The sequence below is a fragment of the Brassica oleracea genome, chromosome C9 (assembly GCF_000695525.1).
Source record: "Brassica oleracea var. oleracea cultivar TO1000 chromosome C9, BOL, whole genome shotgun sequence".
Taxonomy (NCBI): Eukaryota; Viridiplantae; Streptophyta; class Magnoliopsida; order Brassicales; family Brassicaceae; genus Brassica; species Brassica oleracea.
The window spans coordinates 28,541,170-28,563,760 of NC_027756.1; the positions used below are offsets into that span (position 1 = coordinate 28,541,170).

General features: G+C 34.9%; 4 protein-coding genes across 4 annotated transcripts; 3 read left to right on the plus strand and 1 right to left on the minus strand.

The window, feature by feature from the left end:
- Nucleotides 1–1,672: 1,672 nt before the first annotated feature.
- Nucleotides 1,673–3,244, plus strand: LOC106319085 (sugar phosphatase YfbT). The gene is made up of 2 exons (XM_013757310.1): nt 1,673–1,884; nt 1,964–3,244. Exon 2 carries the CDS (start codon nt 2,012–2,014, stop codon nt 3,104–3,106), a length of 1,095 nt encoding a protein of 364 aa, XP_013612764.1. The 5' UTR covers nt 1,673–1,884; nt 1,964–2,011; the 3' UTR covers nt 3,107–3,244.
- Nucleotides 3,245–10,782: 7,538 nt separating this feature from the next.
- On the minus strand, nt 10,783–11,708 carry LOC106314729. Its single transcript, XM_013752561.1, has one exon. The coding sequence runs from the start codon at nt 11,659–11,661 to the stop codon at nt 10,783–10,785; it is 879 nt and encodes a 292-aa protein (XP_013608015.1). The 5' UTR covers nt 11,662–11,708.
- Nucleotides 11,709–14,038: 2,330 nt separating this feature from the next.
- LOC106312997 (protein QUIRKY) lies at nt 14,039–19,216 on the plus strand. The gene is made up of 5 exons (XM_013750713.1): nt 14,039–14,765; nt 15,319–15,770; nt 15,856–16,245; nt 17,338–17,669; nt 17,760–19,216. Exons 1-5 carry the CDS (start codon nt 14,303–14,305, stop codon nt 19,159–19,161), a joined length of 3,039 nt encoding a protein of 1,012 aa, XP_013606167.1. The 5' UTR covers nt 14,039–14,302; the 3' UTR covers nt 19,162–19,216.
- A 1,315-nt stretch (nt 19,217–20,531) lies between these two features.
- LOC106312998 (probable phospholipid hydroperoxide glutathione peroxidase 6, mitochondrial) lies at nt 20,532–22,102 on the plus strand. The gene is made up of 6 exons (XM_013750714.1): nt 20,532–20,741; nt 20,907–20,983; nt 21,109–21,170; nt 21,250–21,368; nt 21,656–21,823; nt 21,913–22,102. The coding sequence occupies exons 1-6, from the start codon at nt 20,688–20,690 to the stop codon at nt 21,946–21,948; spliced, it is 516 nt and encodes a 171-aa protein (XP_013606168.1). The 5' UTR covers nt 20,532–20,687; the 3' UTR covers nt 21,949–22,102.
- The last annotated feature ends 489 nt before the right edge of the window (nt 22,103–22,591 follow it).

Below are 22,591 nucleotides of genomic sequence, written 5' to 3' on the forward strand. Positions count from 1 at the left end.
CATATAAGAAAAATATAACATATAAGGTGTCCTCATTTTTGTATTTTAAAGTGGTTTTAAAGAAATATATAACATATAAGGTTTCCTCATTTTTTTAATTTAAAATCATTTTAAAAAATTCAAAATATAACATATAAGAAAAAATCTAACATATAAGAAAAATATAACATATAATGTGTCCTCATTTTTTTTATTTTAAAGTCATTTTTTAAAAAAAAATATAACATATAAGGTTTCCTCATTTTTGTAATTTAAAGTCATTTTAAAAAATTCAAAATATAATATATAAGAAAAATCTAATTTTTTTTATTATATGGTTGATGTGATTGTTTATTTTTTTAATAATATAAATTTGAAAAAAAAATGAAGAAGGATGCAAAAACTGTTATCAAATCTTTATTATTCATAATCATTAATTGTCATATATATGTAAATCATATTAGATAATTCTGTAGCNNNNGGAAAGAATACACACTTCTTATATTTTAGGTTAATATAATGTTCTCTAGTGGACATTAAACAAATTATGACATAAAAACCTTATTTTTTCGTTCGAACACATTCTTGAAAAAAATGAACAGTATTGTTACCAGAGTTAAATTATTTTGACTTTTATCTTCCATATGGTTTTGAAAGCTTTCAAATCAACCATCGAATTGATGCATGTCATTTTAATGTTTTTAGTCGTATACTTAAGGAAAACTTACATTTTTGTAATTTAAAGTCGTTTTAAAAAAATTCAAAATATTACATATAAGAAAATTCTAACGTATAAGAAAAATATAACATATAAGGTGTCCTCATTTGTGTATTTTAAAGTCGTTTTAAAATATATATATATCATATAAGGTTTCCTCATTTTTGTAATTTAAAGTCATTTTAAAAAATTCAAAATATAACATATAAGAAAAAATTTAATTTTTTTATTATATGGCTAATGTGATTGTTTAATTTTTTTTAATAATATAAATTTAAACAAAAATGAAGAAGGATGCAAAAATTGTTATCAAATCTTTATTATTCATAATTATTAATTGTCATATATATGTAAATCATATTAGGTAATTCCATAGCTTTTATATAAGGAATGAATACACACTTCCTATATTTTAGGTTAATATAATATTCTCTAATGTTATATAATTATGGAATAATGTGACACCATTAGATTAAACTATACTTTATATTAGATGTTCTATAATTCTTTGAAATGTAATTTAGAAGGCATTTAGATTGTCACCTAGGATTTGAGATTTTTTTTAATTAATACAAAATTAAAGTTTTAATTTTTCAAATGCTTCTCAATTAATATATAAGAGATTTATACGGTGGGAAAAAAAATTTAGACCAGTGAGCTTTATTTTTATCAAAAAAGAGACTAATTAGCTTATTATCTGGGGCTAACAACAAATATGGGCCTGGGCCGATAATCTGAACTCTACTACTGGATACGAGTTTTGTAAAAGACACGTGAGTAGAGATTGAGAGACGTGGCAAAGGAGGAATCTCGTCTATTCCAGCGGTAGCGGTATTTCGTCGTCGAACAATCTTTTCCGTAGACACCTCCAGCATCTGACACGTGGGTGCTTATCCACCGTGAGATAAACGAAACCAGAAATATCTGGATCAATGGCTTCTCTTCGTATTATTACAATCACACACATATTAAAATAAAATAATTAAGAAAAAATCAAGAAAACAAAAGAGAATCACAAAATTAACCTTGTTCGCCTTTGAAGTTTTCTTTCTATCAAATCGGTTGTTTCCATACCCAGGTTTCAATCGAAAATTCCCTCTCTTTCTCTTTCTGGTGGTACATAGATCGGTCTTCAAGTTTCGTCATCTGGGTCTTGTAAACTTCTTCGCTGGAGTGTCTCTATACTCGTAAGTTTCGATAGAGTTTTGGAATTGTACCGGTGTGAAAGCTGTTTGGTTCTTGATTCTGGGTTTGATAATCGTGTAGATTGGTAGAGAGATTTGAATTTAGGGGTTTCTTCTTGATTCTGTAACCATGGCGGATGCTGTGTCTTTGGTGGGTCATCGGCCTTCGATCGCGAGGATCTCTGTCAAGAACGAAGCGAGAACGCAGAGATCCCAGAACACGGTTCGATTCAGGGTGAAAGGAGTTGTCTTTGATAAGGTGCAGAGCGTGATAAAGAAGCCAATCAGGGCTCTCGCTATGGAATTGACGAAGGAGATGCCTGCCTATAAGAATAAAGACGAGAGGAAGCTACCGAGGACTTGGAACTATCTTGACTCCGGTTCGGTTGATAAACCCGGTTTGTGGCCTCCTGAGAACAAAGCCGACAAGCCTTCCTTGCATAACCCTCTGCTAAGGCAGGAGCGTATGGGTTGCGGTTGGTTAGGTGCCATCTTTGAGTGGGAAGGGGTTTTGATTGAAGACAGTCCTGACCTTGAGAGCCAGTCTTGGCTTACGTTAGCTCAGGAGGAAGGTAAGTCTCCTCCTCCGGCTTTTATCCTCAGACGCATTGAAGGGATGAAGAACGAGCAAGCTATCTCTGAGGTTCTGTGTTGGTCGAGAGACCCTGCGCAAGTTAGGAGGATGGCTTCGCGGAAAGAAGAGATCTTCAAGGCTTTGCATGGAGGAGTGTATAGACTCAGAGACGGGTCACACGAGTTTGTGAATGTCTTGATGAATAACAAGATCCCCATGGCTTTGGTTTCGACCCGTCCCCGCGAGACGCTGGAGAATGCCGTTGGTTCCATAGGGATAAAGAAGTTCTTCAGTGTGATAGTTGCGTCTGAAGATGTTCACAGAGGTAAACCGGATCCTGAGATGTTTGTCTACGCAGCGCAGCTTCTTGATTTCATACCGGAACGGTGCATCGTGTTTGGAAACTCGAACCAGACGATAGAGGCGGCTCATGACGGGAAGATGAAGTGTGTGGCTGTGGCTAGTAAGCATCCGATGTATGAGCTTGGAGCGGCTGATCTGGTGGTGAGAAGGTTGGATGAGCTATCTGTTATTGATTTGAAGAAGCTTGCGGCTGTTGAACTGACGGAGTTCGAACCAGAGTTGGAGATGGAGAAGGAAGATGAGCGTGAGCTGCCTTCATCTAATGTAGCGGTTGATGATTTCTTCTGATGGGAGTGGTCTTCTGTAATGTTGTACAGTTTTATGGATTTGGATTCTTCCTCATGTAATTCGTATTCACAAATAGTTTCTGTGTATAATTGGAACAGGTTAAATGGAAAAAATATATAAATGTAACTCATACGTATATTTCACGGTTTAAATCTGGGTCACATTCTTTGGAGGGACATGGGCAACTCCTATCAGGGACGTCTTCTTCATATACATACTAAGAAGTTACAAAGGAGCTAAAGAGAAACAAACAGAAGTTGAAAACTCGAAAGAAGACACCTCTAAGTGAGTGAATTGCATGAACCTAGGATAACAATTATTGAACATGTACGGGAGCAGCAGGTTCATTACATGGATCATTAGGGGACGGATTATTGATAAAGTTATGTCAAATCTTAAGATACTTAAATTGAAATGGTGAATGGTTATTTATAAGCTCTCAGAGCCTTCTGCATTGAAATAAACTGATACACTCAAAAGTAATATTTTATTTTCTTAAACCAAATAAAAGTAATATTTTTTTATCATCTTAATGTGCAATTTTTAGGATGCTCGAAAGCCATGAACATTTTGATAATAAGATGGATAATATATTGGTCACCGGTGGTATTCCGGCGCTACGTGCCGGGTTCCTATGTTTTATTCTTATTTTATGGTCTTACTAAAGAAAATATGTTCAAAAATAAGAAAATGAAAATATTTTGGAAGAGAATGATATTTTTTCTATCCATTTGATAGTGGTTAGCGAATGTAGTGCATTACTTTGTTTTGAAGTTGCTTAGTTCAAAGTGGAATAACATAAGTGGTTTTGACTAATCGATTCAATAAAAGTAGAATAAATAGCCGATAGTCGTAACAAAGCTAATTTAGTTGGAATTTAACATGAAGTAAAGTTGATATTTTATTTAGGGAACATACTTATACAGTTAAGTGCCAATGATAGATTGTTGAAATCAATGATAGATTGTTGTGTATTGAGCCTATAGATGTAGACTTGGAGTGTGCACCGTGGATTCGCTCCTGAAGGTCTTGTTTAGTGTGAGAACTCAAAAGAAAGACGTGGTTCGTTATTAATTCTTTGGTTATTTGTGTGAGTTCAAATTTAAAATCAGTATAAGGTGTTATAGCTATGTCTTATATATGGTGAATTTAATTTATCGATTTTCTTGACTTCTTGTAACATTTTGTTTAGAGGATCATTTATTCAGAAGTTTTGGTTTTTTTTTATGAATGTTTGTTTACGTTAGATTGTTAATTTTTATCAGAATTATCTCTAATAATTTTTATTTAGTGTGGATTTGTAAGAGAGCATTATATTATATGTTTTTATTGACGTTACATTTTATTAATAATATAACTATTATTTACGTTTTGTTCAGGATTCTTATGTTTTAATTAAGCAGCGATATTTGTACTATTTATTTCAAAGTTTTCTTAGGGTGCTTAGTTTTTAAACCAATTGAATCATATAATGAAGCTTCTGCTAATTTAACTTATATTTGTTTAATCATTTCTATTTTTTTTCTGTAGACGTTGGATGATTTATATAGACTGTATTTTTATATATCTAGTTACGTAATGAACTGGGATGGTAGGAGAGTTATAATATAGTCCTTAGTTGGGGATTAGGGACACATGAGCATTGCTTGTAGATATACGAATTTAAAAAATATTAATTTCTGGTTCATTTGATCTTGTTGCTATAAAGGAATTTTATGAGTTCATGTTTGATGGAAAACCTCTGGTTTATGCTATTCGGTTAGGAAACTCCACACTTATACGTCAAGTAAAGGCATTTCCGACTTCCCTCGAGGCTATCTCTAAAGATTCTTACTAATGCAAGCGATGCAATAATTATTTTTTTTTCTATAAATTGTTTTAGTGTGTGTATGTATGGATGACTGAGAAGTTAATGTCTATTATGGTGGAAGCTTAAACTGAGACTTTATAGGGGAACTCAATACATAAGGGAGAAATAATCTTTGACCCAAAAAAGGGAGAAATAATCATTCTTAAAAAAGGTAAAGACTGGAAATGTTTTTTGCTTCTCTTTGAGAAATGTAAAAGACAAACTGTTCCGGTCTTTTAAAGTAGTAATAATTGTTGCATAGATGGTCCATGTTGAGGATGTCACAACTTGGTGGGGTTGGAGCCTTCCCATGTTGGTTAGATATTGGGTCTTCATAGGAATACTATAGACACTTAGACATAAACTCACACACACTTAGACAAAAGAAGTTTCTGTGATTCAAACCTCATCGATGGAGCGTTAGTTATCACCAATCTGTGAATACTTGCTCTGAAAATTCTTCTGAGTTTGCCATCAAGGATTGTAGGAGGGTGCAAGACTTGCAGATGGATGACTTGGTGTGTGGTAGGAGCTGTTCTGCTCTCCATATTTCCCCCCAAGAAGACGCGGGTGAGCTCTGCATTATACTACATTTAATAAGACTTGCAAGTGCTGGCTTGTTCGAACGTACTAATGAAGGCTACATGACTACGGAACTTATAAATCCAAGACATGTGGATGCTTATTGTTAAAAAGATTTGCATTGATAAAAGAAATAATAACCACCACTTTTTTTTAAAAAGGAAATAGATGCTTATTGTCAGGTTCTCACAGGGGACTCATTCTACACGTGCTTTCTTCGGGGCATTTTTTCCAGAACAACTTGTTCTTTCGCTGCTGTTAAACGCCCGGGAAGTGAAACATCAGATGTAGTTGCTTGCTCTTCAACTTTGCAAGTGTTAGCAAGTCTGGCATCTGATCCCGGTGTCACAGCTTCAGGGACTTGTACACCTTCCTGTTATCAACATAACAAAGTCTGTCACCATTTATTTTTATAACCAGTAAATCCACATTAGGAGAAGTTACTAATACTCACAGGAAAGGTTGGCATAGGTGCAAGCTCTCGTGCAGGAAATATGAAGGAAATGGTAAAGGTTTGGTGGTTTGCAGTAAAATTGAAGTCTTTTAATCTGAGCTGGAAGGTATAGGTACTCCCAACAATATCAGCCAGTGATCGAGGCAGGTCAGTGTCAACCTGAGCATTAACATATCCCCTGCAAACCGGTCAAACCCATTATATATGAATCACTTTGCACAAGTAATAATAGACGCTGATATTTAGAGGTTTATTATAGGTCATACCACAATCTGTGCAGCCTCAGAAGCTTCAATGCCAGTCATTTTAGTCACCTTCATATCAAAGCCAAGGAAAGCCGATGTGCCAGTGTCGTCTAACACAGAAAGTATCGCCATGTACCTGTCGTAAGGGAAATAATATTTGGTTTTTGCTTCCAATACACAGAAATTCAAAGTTAAAAATTACTTACCTGAGTTCAGCCACAACATTAGTTTTATTGCAGGCGACACATGTGAAGAAAGATTCCTCTCGGACGAGTTTCTTTGACCACCCGAAGCAGCCAATATAACACCAACCCTCATCTTTCTGAATCGCGGTCACTACAGAGAAACTCAATGATCTGTAAAGTTTAGGAGAAGAACACAATTCTGAATTATATTCTCAAAGAGTCCTAAATTTGAATATAACAGAATTTACCTGAGGATCAGCAGTGATAATAAAACATTTAAAAAGCTACATTTGTCTTCTACCCTGGGTTTTAAATAGCGATTTTGAGGATTGTGCTTGTGGAGAAGAGGTACAGAAAGTTTTCAAATACTCGTAGAGCCGTCAAACTGTAGATGCTTTCGACGTGAATCTTTTGAACGACGTTGAAGTGAACAACTGAGGTTGCATCATTCACTACTCCTTCTCCAAGGACTAAGCTGTATAGCAATGGAGTCTCATCTTGAAGGAGAATATGTAATGTTAGCATGGATATTGTAAAATCTTGTAAACATACAAGCTTGAGAAGAAGGAATCTCAGGACAGAGATACTCTTTTAAAAAATCAAGAACCTGTAGAGTGCAAACAGTATCAGTTGATGAGAATATGGTTCGGATGGCTGAATCAAGAAAAGAAAACATTCACTCTCAAAACCATCTAAAACAATAAGATAAAAAATAAAATAAATGCTACAGATAAAAGACAATATAAGGTCTCACCAAGATAGTCTCGAGCAGTCAATCCCTTGAATCCCAACTTGGGAAACAGCCACCAAGTGCCTGGTTCAGATGATGATTTAAAGTTTGCATCATCATGGTCGTCAGTCAAGGCATACAAGTTTGAAGAATGTAAAAAGGATTTTTACCAAACGAAATAATGGTAGTAGAGATGAAAACATCAATCACACCAAAGGACAGGATGGTTAAAAAGCTGTATAAAAGGTTTGAGTTGCTGTGGGATGCGAAGAGGTCGATTGAATGAATGCTTCCCAGTGGAAATGGTGTGGTGGGTTAATCATGCAAAAACTCAGAGTCAGTCACGGATTAATGGAAGTTTGAGACCCAACAGAGGAGATCGGAACGGTGATTTAGTTTCTGGAGTTTTCATCGGGCAGTCTACGTAGGTCGCTAGCAAAGAAGAAGAATCCTAAAATTAGTGAGCTCATAATATTTCAAAGGATTGGGCTTATCATAATGTTTCAAGAGGCCCAATCATAAGCTGTAAAAATAGCTCAGTCCAAATAGCGGATGAGATAACCGGAATAGAAAAAATAAATTCAGACGACGCAGTTGGTTTGGCGAGGCGACACGTGGCGAAAAAAGCTCCACTCTCCATGAGGACGTGGAGGAAAGAGGAGAGAGCATAGTCTACTTTATTGTATAAGATATGAAATCACATTTATTAAATGACAGTATGCAAGTATGACGCATCTAACATAAACCGATTGTAAAAAATATTCTTAAAAGCCTAAAGTATAAAGGGAAATTTGCCAAAACGGAACAAAAAAATAGCATGGTTGTCCATTTGGTAAAATACTATCATTAAGTTGTCCTTTTAGTATAATGTTTTTCATAATACCAAAACTAACACTTGATTAATCAAATTAAATACATTAAACACAATTTAAAAGCTTAACTGAACTTTAAAAAGTTTAATAAAAAGGAAAAAAATGTTTTAATTTAAAAGTTTTATTTTTTATTAAAATGTTTAATAAAACTAAAAAGTCATAAACGTTTTAATTTTTTTATAAAAACAAAACTATGTAAAACATTTTTTATAATGTTTATTTAATGTTTTATTAAAAACTTTCTTATAAAGTTTTATTTTTATTTTATAAATTTTATTTTTATTAAAGTTTATTAAAAACGTTTTACAAAGTTTTATTTTTATTTTTCTACAAACGTTTTAAAAATGTTAAAATTAAAAAAATTATTATTTTTATTAAAAGGTTTAACAAAAAGGAAAGAACATTATTAAAAAAAAGTTTAATAAAAAGGGAAAAAACGTTTCTGACGAGGTAAATCAACCTATACACATTTTAGGGAAGTTAGAATATTTTCTTAACTGAAATTTCCTTAATTTTCGCAAAAACATGTTTTCTTAACCGTAGAAAACACCTTCTACACTGTATAGAATAATGACAAAAGTTCAGAATGTAATTTCTACCTCATGTAGACGTACGAGTAGTGTTTAGATTTGGCATTCCGAGAATTTTAGAATATTTCATAAAAGTAGAAACTGCATTATGGAGAAAAGTAGATATTATTACAATTAGTAGAATTCGAATTCCCCATATTTAGAATTTTAATTAAAAGTAGATTGTTCGTTCTAGAAAAAGTAGATGAACTTGTATAATCTAGAATTCGTTTTCTATTAACTCATTTTCTGTAGAAGACAAAATCTAATTTTAGTAGAACATAATTTAAATTTTTTATTTATTAAGTTTTTCAACTAAAAAAATATCATTTTGTGTATATGGGTGTTTTATTAATTGTTTATATTTTTAATAATTTTTTATTCATGAAACTATTTATTTAATTAAATTTCAGAAATTGAAAAGGTAAATGAAAGACAAAATGGACAAAAATGGTTTTATATCAAAGGGATAACCATGCTACTTTTTGTTCTGTTTTGGCAATTTTTCCATGTATAAATTAGTATCTAAGACTATAAATTTTAGTTACTTATAATTTAGTGCTTGTAATTTTCTTTTAAAAAAAGGTTACACGTATAGATGGAACTATTTAACTTTAAAACTATATCACTGATCTTTCAATATCTCATTAATATTTTTGAACTTGGTATAATTTGAGATAGCACTGAAACTATGTATTATCATTATTTTATATGTATACTAATAAGATATATTAGCGTTCCAAAAAAAAGTAATAAGATATATTAAGAGATGTTAATGCATACATTTAGAATAAAAAGGCAAACATAAAATGAAACATAACCAATTAACCATGTTGTAATAAGAGATATATATGTAAGCTTTGTTGATAGAAGGAAAACATCAACAAAGCTTTTCAAAAATTCAGAATTCAAGTTCATCAATCTCATCATCTCGCCAATGCTTAGACCAGGGCAAGCCCCGTTTCTCTTCGCAGAAGCTGCAACCTTGAGTACATGTGATAAATTTATCAAGCTTCTGCGACGCTGCTTGTACATAATTGTCAATAGGCAACGGGTCACCATACGAGCCACGTCTTTGCAATGTTTGGAGGCCTGTGATTAGCAATAGTACTCCTGTAGTTTTGACGAAAGAGCATCGCAAACTCAACCTCTTCAGATTCTTGAACTCACGATTAATTCCACTCACATACTCTATCCAACCCTAAAAGTATCTAAGTTTATATTAGTAAAGTTTGAAATTTTGGGCTAAATCCTTATGGGAATAAAGTTTGTTTGGGACTCGTTGGATCAGGTTTGGGCTAACCTAAAAACTAAAATAAACATTTCGTCTAAATAGAGTTTTGTTTAAAGTTTTAAAATTTGAAATATTATTTATTCATTTTTTATTTATCAGATTTTTATAATATTGTATTTGTATTTTTGTTTTTTTTTTTGAGAAAACAAGTAAAGGATTAAGTACCACTAGACCACACTATAACTTTAATATTTGTATTTTTGTTTGTAACAAATATTTTGAAGATAAATATTCAGGTGCTAAATGAAAGTTAGATTTTGTCGAAAAGATAATCATGCGTTTTAAAAGCATAGATGGTTTTTAAGCAAAAAAAAAAATTGAATCTGCGTTGATTATTGCACTATGCTTTTAGGTTTAGGGTACATAAAATATTATATTAGAGGGAAAAAATTTAGAAAAGAAAATGCTGAATGAGATTCATGTTTTTTTTAATATCAGGAGGTTTTGGGCCGAAGCCCATAATCCTCTCTAACCCTTAGATAACATGCATGCATGTTATATTAATTTCATCCCAGTGGTCAGTCGAACTAGGAACCTCGGGCACAATGGTCATGGTCCTTTCCAGTTGAGCTAATGACCTCTGGTAATGAAATTCATGTTATCAAAAGAACTACTTCAAAGCCTGTTCACATTGGAACGGGAAAGTCTAACGGATAAAAATCAGAGACTTGTTCTTTTGTATCTTGTGCAATACGTTTTTCCAGATCACACCATACAACATATAGAGAAAACGGAATGTTTTTTTTTTTGTGTGTAAATGTTAAGATTTATACCACTTTTTTAGAGTTTACAATGTTGTGAAACACAACTTATTACAAAAACATAAGAAGAAAACAGAGAGGAAGGAGCAAAAGAAAAGAGAGAAGAGAGTAGCATTAACTATAAGGGGATAGAAACTAAAAGTACAACTCAAGAAGAGAGGGAGCAACAACAGCAGCCGTTGGGCGAGACAAAGACAGCAGTCTATCACGCATGGCTCGATCGACGACATGGAAGAACGCCTCCTGGGTCAGTGTTATGCTTTTGAAGATGCGGGCATTCCGTTCACGCCAGAGGGAGTAGATGATGACTTGATTCAGAAGCTTCAGGACTATTACAGCACGAGCAACATGGGGGCCTTGAATATGTTGGCACGAGTCAAGGACTGCCGCTAACGAAGCCGGGGGAGACGCCATGTACCTGCCATAAAAACGAGACCAAGTAGCAGCCGCAAAAACACACTCAAAGCAAAGATGGCTATTAGAGTCATCAGCTGCAGAGCATAGGACACAACCTGTTGGAACAGATAGCCCCCACGAGATCAAGCGGTCCCTCGTAGGTAATCTTCCAAGATAGGCAGTCCAAGTTATAAAGGAACAAGGAGGGAGCTCCTCTTTGAACCACACGACGGACTGCCAGGGAACTAAAGGGCTAGGCATACGGATCATCTCCCAAGTAACACGAGCAGAGAAAGACGGACCAAAGCCGCCAGATTGATTACGCCACAAATAAACATAACCACCACTTTCAGCAGACGGGACCGACATAGTCGATAGAATGATCTGTAGAGTCTTAGCCGATTCAGAGCGAGCTGGTGGTAGGTTCCAGTTTCCATTACTAACCGCCTGAGAGACAGTAGCATTGAGAGGTATTCTCAGAGACCGAGCCCCTGAAGAACCAAACATGAGATGTAGTGGACCTAGCTCTGTCCAGTAATCATACCAAAAGGAGGCTGTATTCCCGTCACCAACATTACATCGGAGAAAGGTTTGAAGCTCATGCTTCAGCTGAAGCATGCTTCTCACAGTCCTAGAGAATCTAGGCGAATCATTTATTAGCCAAAAACTCCTGCCTCCAAACCTATTATTGGTTAACCATGGAACCCACAAAGAACCCGAGCCATAGAAGAACAACCAAACTCGTTTTCACCTGAAAACCATCTCAAGCTCTTCAAGCTTCTTGATCCCAAGACCACCCTCAGATTTTGGTTTGCAAATATTTTCCCAGGAAACTCTTGCCCCTGTAGCTGAACTGGTGCTATTTTTCCAAAGAAAACCGGAGCATAGAGAGTCCACTTTGGCATAGAACCATTTAGGCAAGACAAAAATAGAACTCCAGAAGTTAACCATACTGTATATGACAGAGTAAATCATCGTAACTTTTCCTCCAAATGATAAGAATTTAACCGTCCAGGAGTGAAGCTTTGAAGTGATGCGATCAAGAAAAGGTTGGAGAGTAGATGCAGAGATCCTTTTAGGACTAAGAGGCAACCCAAGATATCTAGTTGGAAACTCCCCTCGTCGGAAGCCTGGGAAAACAGAATGTTCATCGTCACATTAAGGAACGCAACCAGTTTTGGTAGACTCGGCCAAAGTATAGACAAAAAAAGGGGCAAAACCAAAAATGAGGAAGATTTTCTAATACGTCATCTATTCTTCAAGTACTTCATTTCAATCACGGGTAACTTTGGATTTCTTTCCAAATGTGTGATTGAAAAGTAAGTATACTTTGATGACATATGTAATCAAATTAATTTTTGTAAACCTTCCAACATATATAAAAATCACGATGCCACCGTTTCTTGCAAGAAAGTGAATCCCTTTGTTTAGATTTTACGGACAATTCTCATCGAAATCAAAGGAGCAGTGAAAAAAGCGCAGTAACCGTAATCATCATATTATGCACTCGCATAAACAAACCTACATAGTACTATTGGTGGAAGTTTAGATCTTAAGAGCAGCTCAATTCTTATAAGTCAAGCAAACTCATGTGAGACGACCGTTCTTTTAGGATCTTTACCTTAAAGCATGGATCAAATTGACTCTTTAGTTTAAATATAAGTACATGAATGCATTCACTCGCTCTTGTATACGCGTCTGCATTTATGTGGAGATATAATATATGGTTTTTTTTCCATCTTGAACTTTCCTCCCTCGATTCATTTAACCCAATCAAGAAAAGAGTGCACAGAGTTGACCTTCCTTTAATACCAGGGGCATTCTCGCGGAATATTATTTCATTGTTATTAAGTATGATATTTAATTATGTGATTTTCTTTATTTGTTAAGAGAATTATTTGGTATTTTTGTTGTTTTATGTAGTAGTAGGTGATAAATTAATATATTATGTGTTTGTTTTTTCAATAATGTGTTGTTGTGTGTATAATATTAATTGTTAGTGGTGAAGTGAGTCTCTGATGATATTGAATTTTAATAACTTGCTTTTATGAATTTGTTGATTCTAAGATTAACGGTTTTGATTTCAAAATTGTATTCTTTTTTATATATTTTGGAACATTATTCTTTTAAGATGTTTTGTGCCCTCTCCCCATATTTTGACCGCGAACCGTCACCATTTATGTATTTCGTTTATCTTTCTGGTGTGCTGTACTTCTCACTATTTCCAAAAAAGACTCACCTTCGTGCTCTTATTCTTCCTCGCCTTCTTTTCCTGTGAGATTATCTGATATTTTTTGTAAATCGGGTTTATGAATTTTCATTTGTGCGGTTGTTTCTCACGCGTTGTAGGCTGTTCCGGTCAATATTGGCGCTCCTCTTCTTCTTTAGATTTTGGCTTATGTTAGGAGCTGCATCCCCTTGGGTTGGGACAAATTTTAGTCGTCTTTGATGTTGTCTTCCCCGTCGTTGGTTTGTCGTCAATAATCCCTGTTCGTCTTGGTTTTCAAGATCTGATTTTTGGTGATCTAACATTTATGTTCTCTTTCATAGCTCGAGTACGGTTCCATGGTTTGTTGATTTTGTTTCGTCTCCCCTTTTTTTAAGAAAATATTGGGTTAAATTGCAGTTATCTAAAAGAAGAAGAACCTAAAATGTAAAAAAAAAAATATGTTGACACATGTCATCAAACCCCTTTTCCTCGTATCAAAATAAGAGAAAAAAATCTACTTTATATATAGATAGATAGATAGATATATATATTCCAATCTATGACTCTGTACGAAGAGCGTTTCTTTTATAAACTTAAATTTGTTCTCTCTTTTTTATCTTTTAGTTAATCATACGTTGAGGTACACCATATCCTATTTATACATATGGTCAATAAGTTAAGGCAGACCATACCCTATCAACTTATAAGACAAATTTGCATTATTATATATTATATACAGTAAAGTCGGTTCTGATTTTGTTCTGGATGAGAAACATTTAAGAAAATTCCAAGAAACACTGTCCACCCTTACATGAAATCTAAGTTGGTCTTTCCGTAATAACTTTAACTTCTCGACAACCTATACATGCATATACTGAATGCATGTGCGTATAATATTATAATGTTATATATAGTTTCCAGACCCTTTATCGAAACTGAAGTTATAAATGGTTGATTCTTTTTTAAGTCTTGTTCATTTGATTTTTAAGCAGAATAACAATCGTTTTCATAAGTTTTCATCAAATCCAACAAAATAAGATCGGAGATCTCATGATGATGAGCAATCTAAAACTCGGGGTAGACGTGATCGGAGCACACAATCTCTTCCCAAAAGACGGTCAAGGAACCGCAAACGCTTTCGTTGAACTATACTTCGACGGTCAGAAGCACCGAACAACCATCAAAGATCGAGACTTAAACCCGGTTTGGAACGAGAGTTTTTTCTTCAACATCTCAGATCCTTCTCGACTACACTATCTCACTCTTGAAGCTCAAGCTTATAGCCACAACAGACCTACTAATGGACGCTCCTTCCTTGGCAAGGTATCTCTCCCAGGGACCTCTTTTGTCCCTCATTCTGATGCTGTTGTTCTTCACTTTCCCATGGAGAAACGTGGGATTTTCTCTCGTGTGAGAGGTGAGCTTGGTTTGAAAGTGTACATAACCGACGAAGCATCTTTGAAATCCTCTGCAACCACTCATCTAGATAACCTAGATCCGGAGCAACCAACAAGTACGTATTTACCTCCTTTTTTTCTTTTTAAACATAGCTCTAATGATTTTTTTTACTTTAAATATGTTAGCTTATTTGGGATTCTAAACTGAGTCAAAACCTAACAAAATTTATATAAAACTCGGTTCGTTTTTGTTTTGTTCTTTGATTACAGAAAAATGAAACTTCAAGTAATAATCAAACTTATAGTATTAGTTAACAAAATCAGATCTATTTATAATTTACATATTCATTAGGTTAATTTAGTTCAGTTCTGTTAAACAGATTTTTTTTTGTTTATTTAGATCCAGTTAAGTATATATAATAAATTCTGGTTTTTGTTTGATTTTGATCCGGTTAATTCGATCATACAGATACTTAAAACAATGATTGTTCGAGGAGTCCAAAGAAATAGTCTATTTTACTCATTTTTTTCTCTCTAATGTGTCAAGCATTTGCACCCTTAAGGATCTGTCCTGTTTGAGTTATATATACTGACTTCTACGTATTATGATACTATTATCAATGTTTAGAACAACGGCTTTATTTACTTGGAAATTTTCTTTTATGACAGTTTCAGCAATGAAGGTAGAACACAGATCTGATAGACGTCATGTCTTTTACAATCTCCCAAATAACGCTCAAGAACATCAACAGCAACAACATCCACAAGGACCTAATCAACCTTCTTCTTCAGCCGCTGAACCGGATAATCACAATGAGCATCATCAGCATTACGTTCCAAAGCATCAAGCAGACGAGATGAGACCGGAACCAGCACCACCTTCAAAGCTAATCCATGCACATTCAATTGCTTCGGCTCAGCCTGCGGATTTTGCGTTAAAGGAAACAAGCCCGAATCTTGGTGGTGGAAGAGTCGTTGGTGGACGTGTAATACACAAAGACAAAACCGCTAGGAGTACTTATGATCTTGTCGAGAGAATGTATTTCCTCTATGTCCGCGTCGTCAAAGCTCGTGAGCTTCCTATAATGGATATAACAGGAAGTGTTGATCCTTTCGTCGAGGTAATTAACTAAGTAATGTCTTAAAAACAATTTATTAAATTTAAGAATTTTAAGAATTTTTTTCTTAAAATATTTTGTTTCGTAGGTGAAAGTAGGGAACTACAAAGGAATCACACGACATTTTGAGAAGAGACAGCATCCAGAATGGAACCAAGTGTTTGCATTCGCAAAAGAGCGAATGCAAGCATCTGTGTTGGAAGTGGTGGTTAAGGACAAAGATCTTTTGAAAGACGATTATGTCGGCTTTGTTCGGTTTGACATTAACGATATCCCTCTACGGGTTCCTCCGGACAGCCCTCTTGCTCCACAATGGTATAGGTTAGAGGACAAGAAAGGAGAAAAAATCAAAGGTGAGCTAATGCTCGCTGTTTGGATCGGTACACAAGCAGATGAAGCTTTCTCTGATGCTTGGCATTCAGATGCTGCAATGCCTGTTGATTGTACACCAGCTATCTCAGCTGTTCTACGTTCAAAGGTCAGATAACCTCAAAATTATATTTTTCTTCTTACGTTATTGTTTTGTATCTTTACGAACGTTGATATTTTAGTAGGGCCAGGCAAATAAACCGAACCCGATAACCCGAACCGAATCCGATCCGATAAAAATGAATCCGAACCGATCCGAACCCGACATAAATACTGAATAGATCTTGTTTTGTGGTATTTCGGGTTATGGGTATTATCCGAACCGAACCCGAATCTAAATGGAAATCCGATAGAACCTGAAACATTCAAAACCTCGAAAAGATCGTGTACCAAACATGATCTCAATTCCTAAAATGTATTCAAAATATACTAAGAAATATTGAACATCTAAAATACTTATCTATTACATGAAGGTTGGTGGTTCTATTACATGAAGGTTGATGTTTGAAAATGGCCGTTGAATCTTGAAGTATTTAGAAACTGAAGAACCGATTTTACTCATGTTTTGGTTATAAAATAGGTAAAAATCAGGTACTTTTAAACCAAAAAATCGATTGGAACCCGAACCCGAAAGTATATTGGGTTGTGCCGGTTCTTTGAAGATTTACTAACCCCGACCCGAACCCGATAGAACCCGAACCGATCCCGAACCGAACTTTCATATAATTCGAACGGGGCTGATTTTGATAAACCCGAAAAACCGAAACCCGATTGGGACCCCGAATGCCCATGCCTATATTTTAGCATGTAGAGGAAAGTAAAAATATTAAAGTTTTTATCTAAAATATTAACTGAAGACTCTGTCATTGTACGCTCTGTTTTCTCTGTTTTTACCAGTTTCTTCCTCGTCAAGTCATAGACTTAGTGTTAAGTCTTATTTTTTTTTATCCTTCTCGCTTTATAAATGGGTCAAATCTCCAAAATAGCACCTTTCTAAGTTTATATCACAAAAATAGCACTCAAAAACTAAAATGACCAAAATAGCACATTTCTAAGTTTATCCTTTGAAAATTTTATAAATAGCATTATGCATGCAATAAATTTGAAATTTCAACTATAAGATATCATTTTACGCTAATTTTTATGAATTTTGAAGGAATTATTTTTTTTTATTTGTGCTATCGTTTTTTATTACTTATAGGTCTATCATGCACCTCGTCTATGGTACGTGCGTGTGAATGTGGTCGAAGCACAAGACTTGGTTCCGACAGAGAAACATAGGTTCCCGGATGTTTATGTCAAAGCGCAGCTAGGAAACCAAGTCATGAAGACAAGACCATGCCAAGCTCGAACCCTTGGTGCGGTATGGAATGAAGACTTTTTATTTGTTGCAGCAGAGCCCTTCGAAGACCATTTGGTTCTCACCGTCGAGGACCGGGTGGCTCCAGGAAAGGACGAGATACTAGGACGTACTTACATTCCTTTGAACACTGTAGAGAAGCGAGCTGATGACCATATGATACGTTCGCGCTGGTAATGTTTCTAATGATTGATTACTCTCAAAATGAATATAATTAAGAAGGCATGGTTTTATATGATTTTATTGAAATGTGTGTTTCGTAGGTATAATCTGGAGAGACCGGTTATTGTAGATGTGGATCAGCTCAAGAGAGAAAAATTCTCTATGAGGATTCATCTCAGAGTTTGTCTCGAAGGAGGATACCATGTTTTGGACGAGTCTACACATTACAGTAGCGATCTACGCCCATCCGCAAGACCACTTTGGAGACAACCAATTGGAGTTCTCGAGCTCGGGATTTTAAACGCTGTTGGACTCCACCCAATGAAAACCAGAGAAGGCAGAGGAACTTCTGACACTTTCTGCGTTGCTAAATACGGGCAAAAGTGGGTTAGAACAAGGACAATGGTGGATAACTTGTGTCCCAAGTATAATGAGCAGTACACTTGGGAGGTATTTGATCCAGCCACGGTTCTGACCGTTGGTGTATTCGATAACGGACAGCTCAGTGAAAAGGGAAACAGAGATGTGAAGATTGGGAAGATCCGTATCAGGCTGTCTACATTAGAGACTGGTCGGATCTACACACATTCTTATCCACTCCTTGTTCTTCACCCTAGTGGGGTGAAGAAGATGGGCGAGTTGCATATGGCCGTGAGGTTCACATGCGTCTCGTTCGCAAACATGCTTTATCAATACTCTAAACCGCTTTTGCCTAAAATGCATTACGTAAGGCCGTTCTCGGTTATGCAGCAAGACATGCTCAGGCACCAAGCGGTTAACATAGTGGCGGCCCGTCTAGGTAGAGCAGAGCCGCCACTGCGGAAAGAGATCATTGAGTTTATGTCGGACACGGATTCACATTTGTGGAGTATGCGTAAGAGCAAAGCGAATTTCTTCCGGATGATGACTGTTTTCTCCGGCGTTATAGCCGTCGGGAAATGGTTCTCCGATATTTGCTCGTGGAGAAACCCTATCACGACCGTTCTCGTCCATGTTCTGTTTCTGATGCTTGTGTGTCTCCCGGAACTGATCCTCCCGACGATGTTTCTCTACATGTTTCTGATAGGACTCTGGAACTACCGGTTCAGACCGCGTTATCCACCGCACATGAACACGAAAATCTCTCAGGCCGAAGCGGTTCATGCAGACGAGCTCGATGAAGAGTTTGATACGTTCCCAACCACCAGAAACCCTGACTTGGTGCGGTTAAGGTACGACCGTCTTAGAAGTGTTGCGGGGAGGATTCAGACCGTGATCGGAGATCTTGCAACGCAAGGAGAGCGTTTTCAAGCTCTTTTAAGCTGGAGAGATCCACGTGCGACCGCGATATATGTTATATTCTGCTTTCTTGCGGCCATGGTTTTCTTCATAACACCGATTCAGATTGTTGTTGCGTTGGCTGGTTTCTACATGATGAGGCATCCAAGGTTCCGGCACCGTCTTCCTTCTGTTCCGGTTAACTTCTTCCGTCGTTTGCCTGCTCGAACTGACAGTATGCTTTAAGCCTTTTAATTTCGTTTGATGTAATTTATGTTATTGTTGGACGATAATTTTATAAGTTTCTTATTGAAATACAATGTTTTTGTTCATTTGAGAAGTTTATAAACATTTGGATTTCAACTTATGGTTACGAGGGACTGACTTAAAAGTAATAGAAACGTCTAAAACTACAATTTTTTCATTATTTAATTATTTATATAAAACATATTATCAAAACTTTTTTTATTTATGAATATTATTTTGGTTTGAACATGCAGACTTTTGTATGTATGCTATTCACAAGCGTGTTTCCTTTTCTACAGTAGCTACAATCATGAAGGGTATCGATGGGTTCATTATTCCCAGTTTTGTTCTATACTAGAAGACAAAATGAATAGTCAAACGTTTATCTTACTGTTAAAGAGGTTGAGAATTTGTTTTTGTCTGTGAACTCTTTTTTTTGTTACCGATTACATACTCATACTGACTGTGAACCAAATCGGAAGATCTTGATCCATATGAATGACTAAAGACGGTTGTTTCCACAAACCATTCATTCTTGCAAACAGATACCAAAAAACTATAAAATATATAATTTATACAATTCAGATTAAAAGTAATACATATCCATTCTAAGGCCAATTGGTTGAGCTTTATGCAAAAAATTTACTGTAAAATTTAATATATAAATTTTGATATAGATATATCTAATTTAGCTGTACAGGTTAAATGAAAAACATAATTAAAAAGATATTCATATATCAATATGTTTTGATTTTATTTTTCAAAATTATATAAAACATGATTGATAATTTATATCACTGTAGATAGAAACTAAGGTTAAAGACATTTGTTAAACTCTAACTAATCATTTCTTATACCTTTAATAGTAGATAGTAAATCATATTCTCTTTTGTTAATGAGTTTAAATAAATAAAAACTGGAACTAGTTTCAAAAAATTTCATTTAAACTTTTATTGATAAAAGATAAAAATATTAAGCTTATATTAAAATAGATAGATAAAATTATATCTTTAGCGCAACTTCATTACAATGTTTTCAACATGAATATGTAAGAAATAATTAACTATTATTATAAATAAAAAACAAATGAAAAAATTAAAATAATAATATTTTTAATTAGAATTTATCTTTAGATAACTATGCTGACATGTTTGAAAATTATAGTATTGACGGCACAATGTGTAGAATAATATTCCCTAATGCGTTGAAGTTACAAAAAAATATCTCGTTAGCGTTCACATTGCGACAGCACAACTGATATGACGTAAGCACATACTCATTGGCTCCTACGTGGCTGCTCTACAAGCGTCCACGTGTACCACCGATCCTCCAACCACTGACATGGAGAAAGAAGCTGCTGAATAACAAATAAAAATAAATATATAATTTTACGAGAAAAGAATGTGCTAGCTATATAAGTAAGAATCAATCATCGATCGATATCTCTGATTTCATTGAAACTCGATTCTTTTTCAGCTCTCATCAACGAATCGAATTCCTTCGCTTCCATTAACTAAAATTTCGAGATGGCGGCTGCTACTTCCTCCTCCCCAAAATCCGTCCATGATTTCACAGTCAAGGTTCGAAATCTCTCCCGACGGATTGATTGAAAGTTGTTTTTCAGAATCAGAGTTTTTAAAACAGAGTATCGAATTTCGTTGAACATAAATCGAGAGAAACTATGTGAATTTTGAACGATTGAGAGCTAAAAAAAAAATATACTTACTGTTTTGGGGATTTTTCAGGACGCGAAGGGAAACGAAGTGGATCTAAGCATCTACAAGGGGAAGGTTCTGTTGATTGTCAACGTTGCTTCTCAGTGGTATATGTTTTCCCAATTTTCATTTCATTTGCAATTTTTATTTTTTTTATTATAATTTTAAATCTGAGTCGATTTCGATCAATGGTAATTAAGTAGTTTCTTTGGATCCTTTGTCTTTGGTGCAGTGGCTTGACCAATTCGAACTATACTGAGCTTGCGCAGCTCTATCACAAGTACAAAGATCATGGTATACTTTTTTTTGTGTTTTCTTTGTTTCTTCACTGAACCATATTGTATAAATGATTGTGTGTTATAATGGTTTTTAGGGTTTGAGATCCTTGCGTTCCCTTGTAACCAGTTCGGGAATCAAGAACCTGGTTCTAATGAAGAGATTGTTCAGTTTGCTTGTACCCGTTTTAAGGCTGAGTACCCCATTTTCGACAAGGTATCAACTTTTTCTTTGTTCTAGGCTACTTCAGTGGTCTGATTCAACATGTTAGCTTAGTCTTCCCTATTCAGTGTTTTGGGGTATTAACTCCGGGTTTCAGTTTGAATCAATAATCATTCTGTGTGGAATAACTAAGTTATTGGTTTCAGTGCACACGAAATGAGAGATCACTTACTCTGTCAAAATATTTAAGACAAGTTCTTATGGTTAGATTTGTCTTATGGTTAGATTTGTTAGTTCTCTTCTTGGACTTGATTTCTAGCTTCACACTATGTAATGCGCAGGTTGATGTGAACGGTGACAAGGCTGCTCCAATCTACAAGTTTCTGAAATCAAGCAAAGGCGGGCTTTTTGGGAGCGGCATCAAGTGGAACTTCTCCAAGTTCTTGGTTGACAAAGATGGAAATGTCGTGGACCGGTACGCTCCAACCACTTCTCCTCTCAGCATCGAGGTAAATGTCTCCCATCAGTACCTCTTGTTTGATTTATAGAGACCCTAAAGTTTCTCTAATCGTGTTCATTTGCCAATCCACAATTGCAGAAGGACCTGAAGAAACTGTTGGGAGTTACTGCTTAGGAACAACGAAGAGGGCATTACTCATTTGTAGTCAAAATAAAAAGCTCATAGTATTTTGTATACAGTGGCGGAGGATTATATTTTACCTGGGTCAGAATTTATTTAAAATAATTAAGTAATATATTTAAATAAAATATGCATAAATTTATATGAATTTTAGTTAAATTATTGAAAATTAGTTAGAAAATAACTTGCATTTTAGTAAGAGCACCTCCATCAGTGACTCTAAACACGTGTTTTAAAGAAAACTAGACCTAGATCCATGCGCCAGCGCGGATATGAATTTTCAGTTTTTAATTATTTATTTTATTAAATGATATATTTGTAATATTCCTTCATATTATATTCATTAAGTAAATATTTTTTTTAGTATCTTAAACTATCTATTTTTTTACGAATGTGTGATATCATATAAAAAATATTAAAAAAATGAATATAGAGTTAATTAGATAATTTTAAAAACAGAAATATTTTTTTCGTGTGCGATATCATATAAATAATGATCTGCCCGGTTAACAAAAATCATGATTATTTTATGTGTATTTTTTTTTGAGCATTTTCTTAAAACTATATTAAATTTTACATATTTTAATTAGAATATTTTTAATATCTTTACCTTTTTATTTGAAATGCAACTCAATAT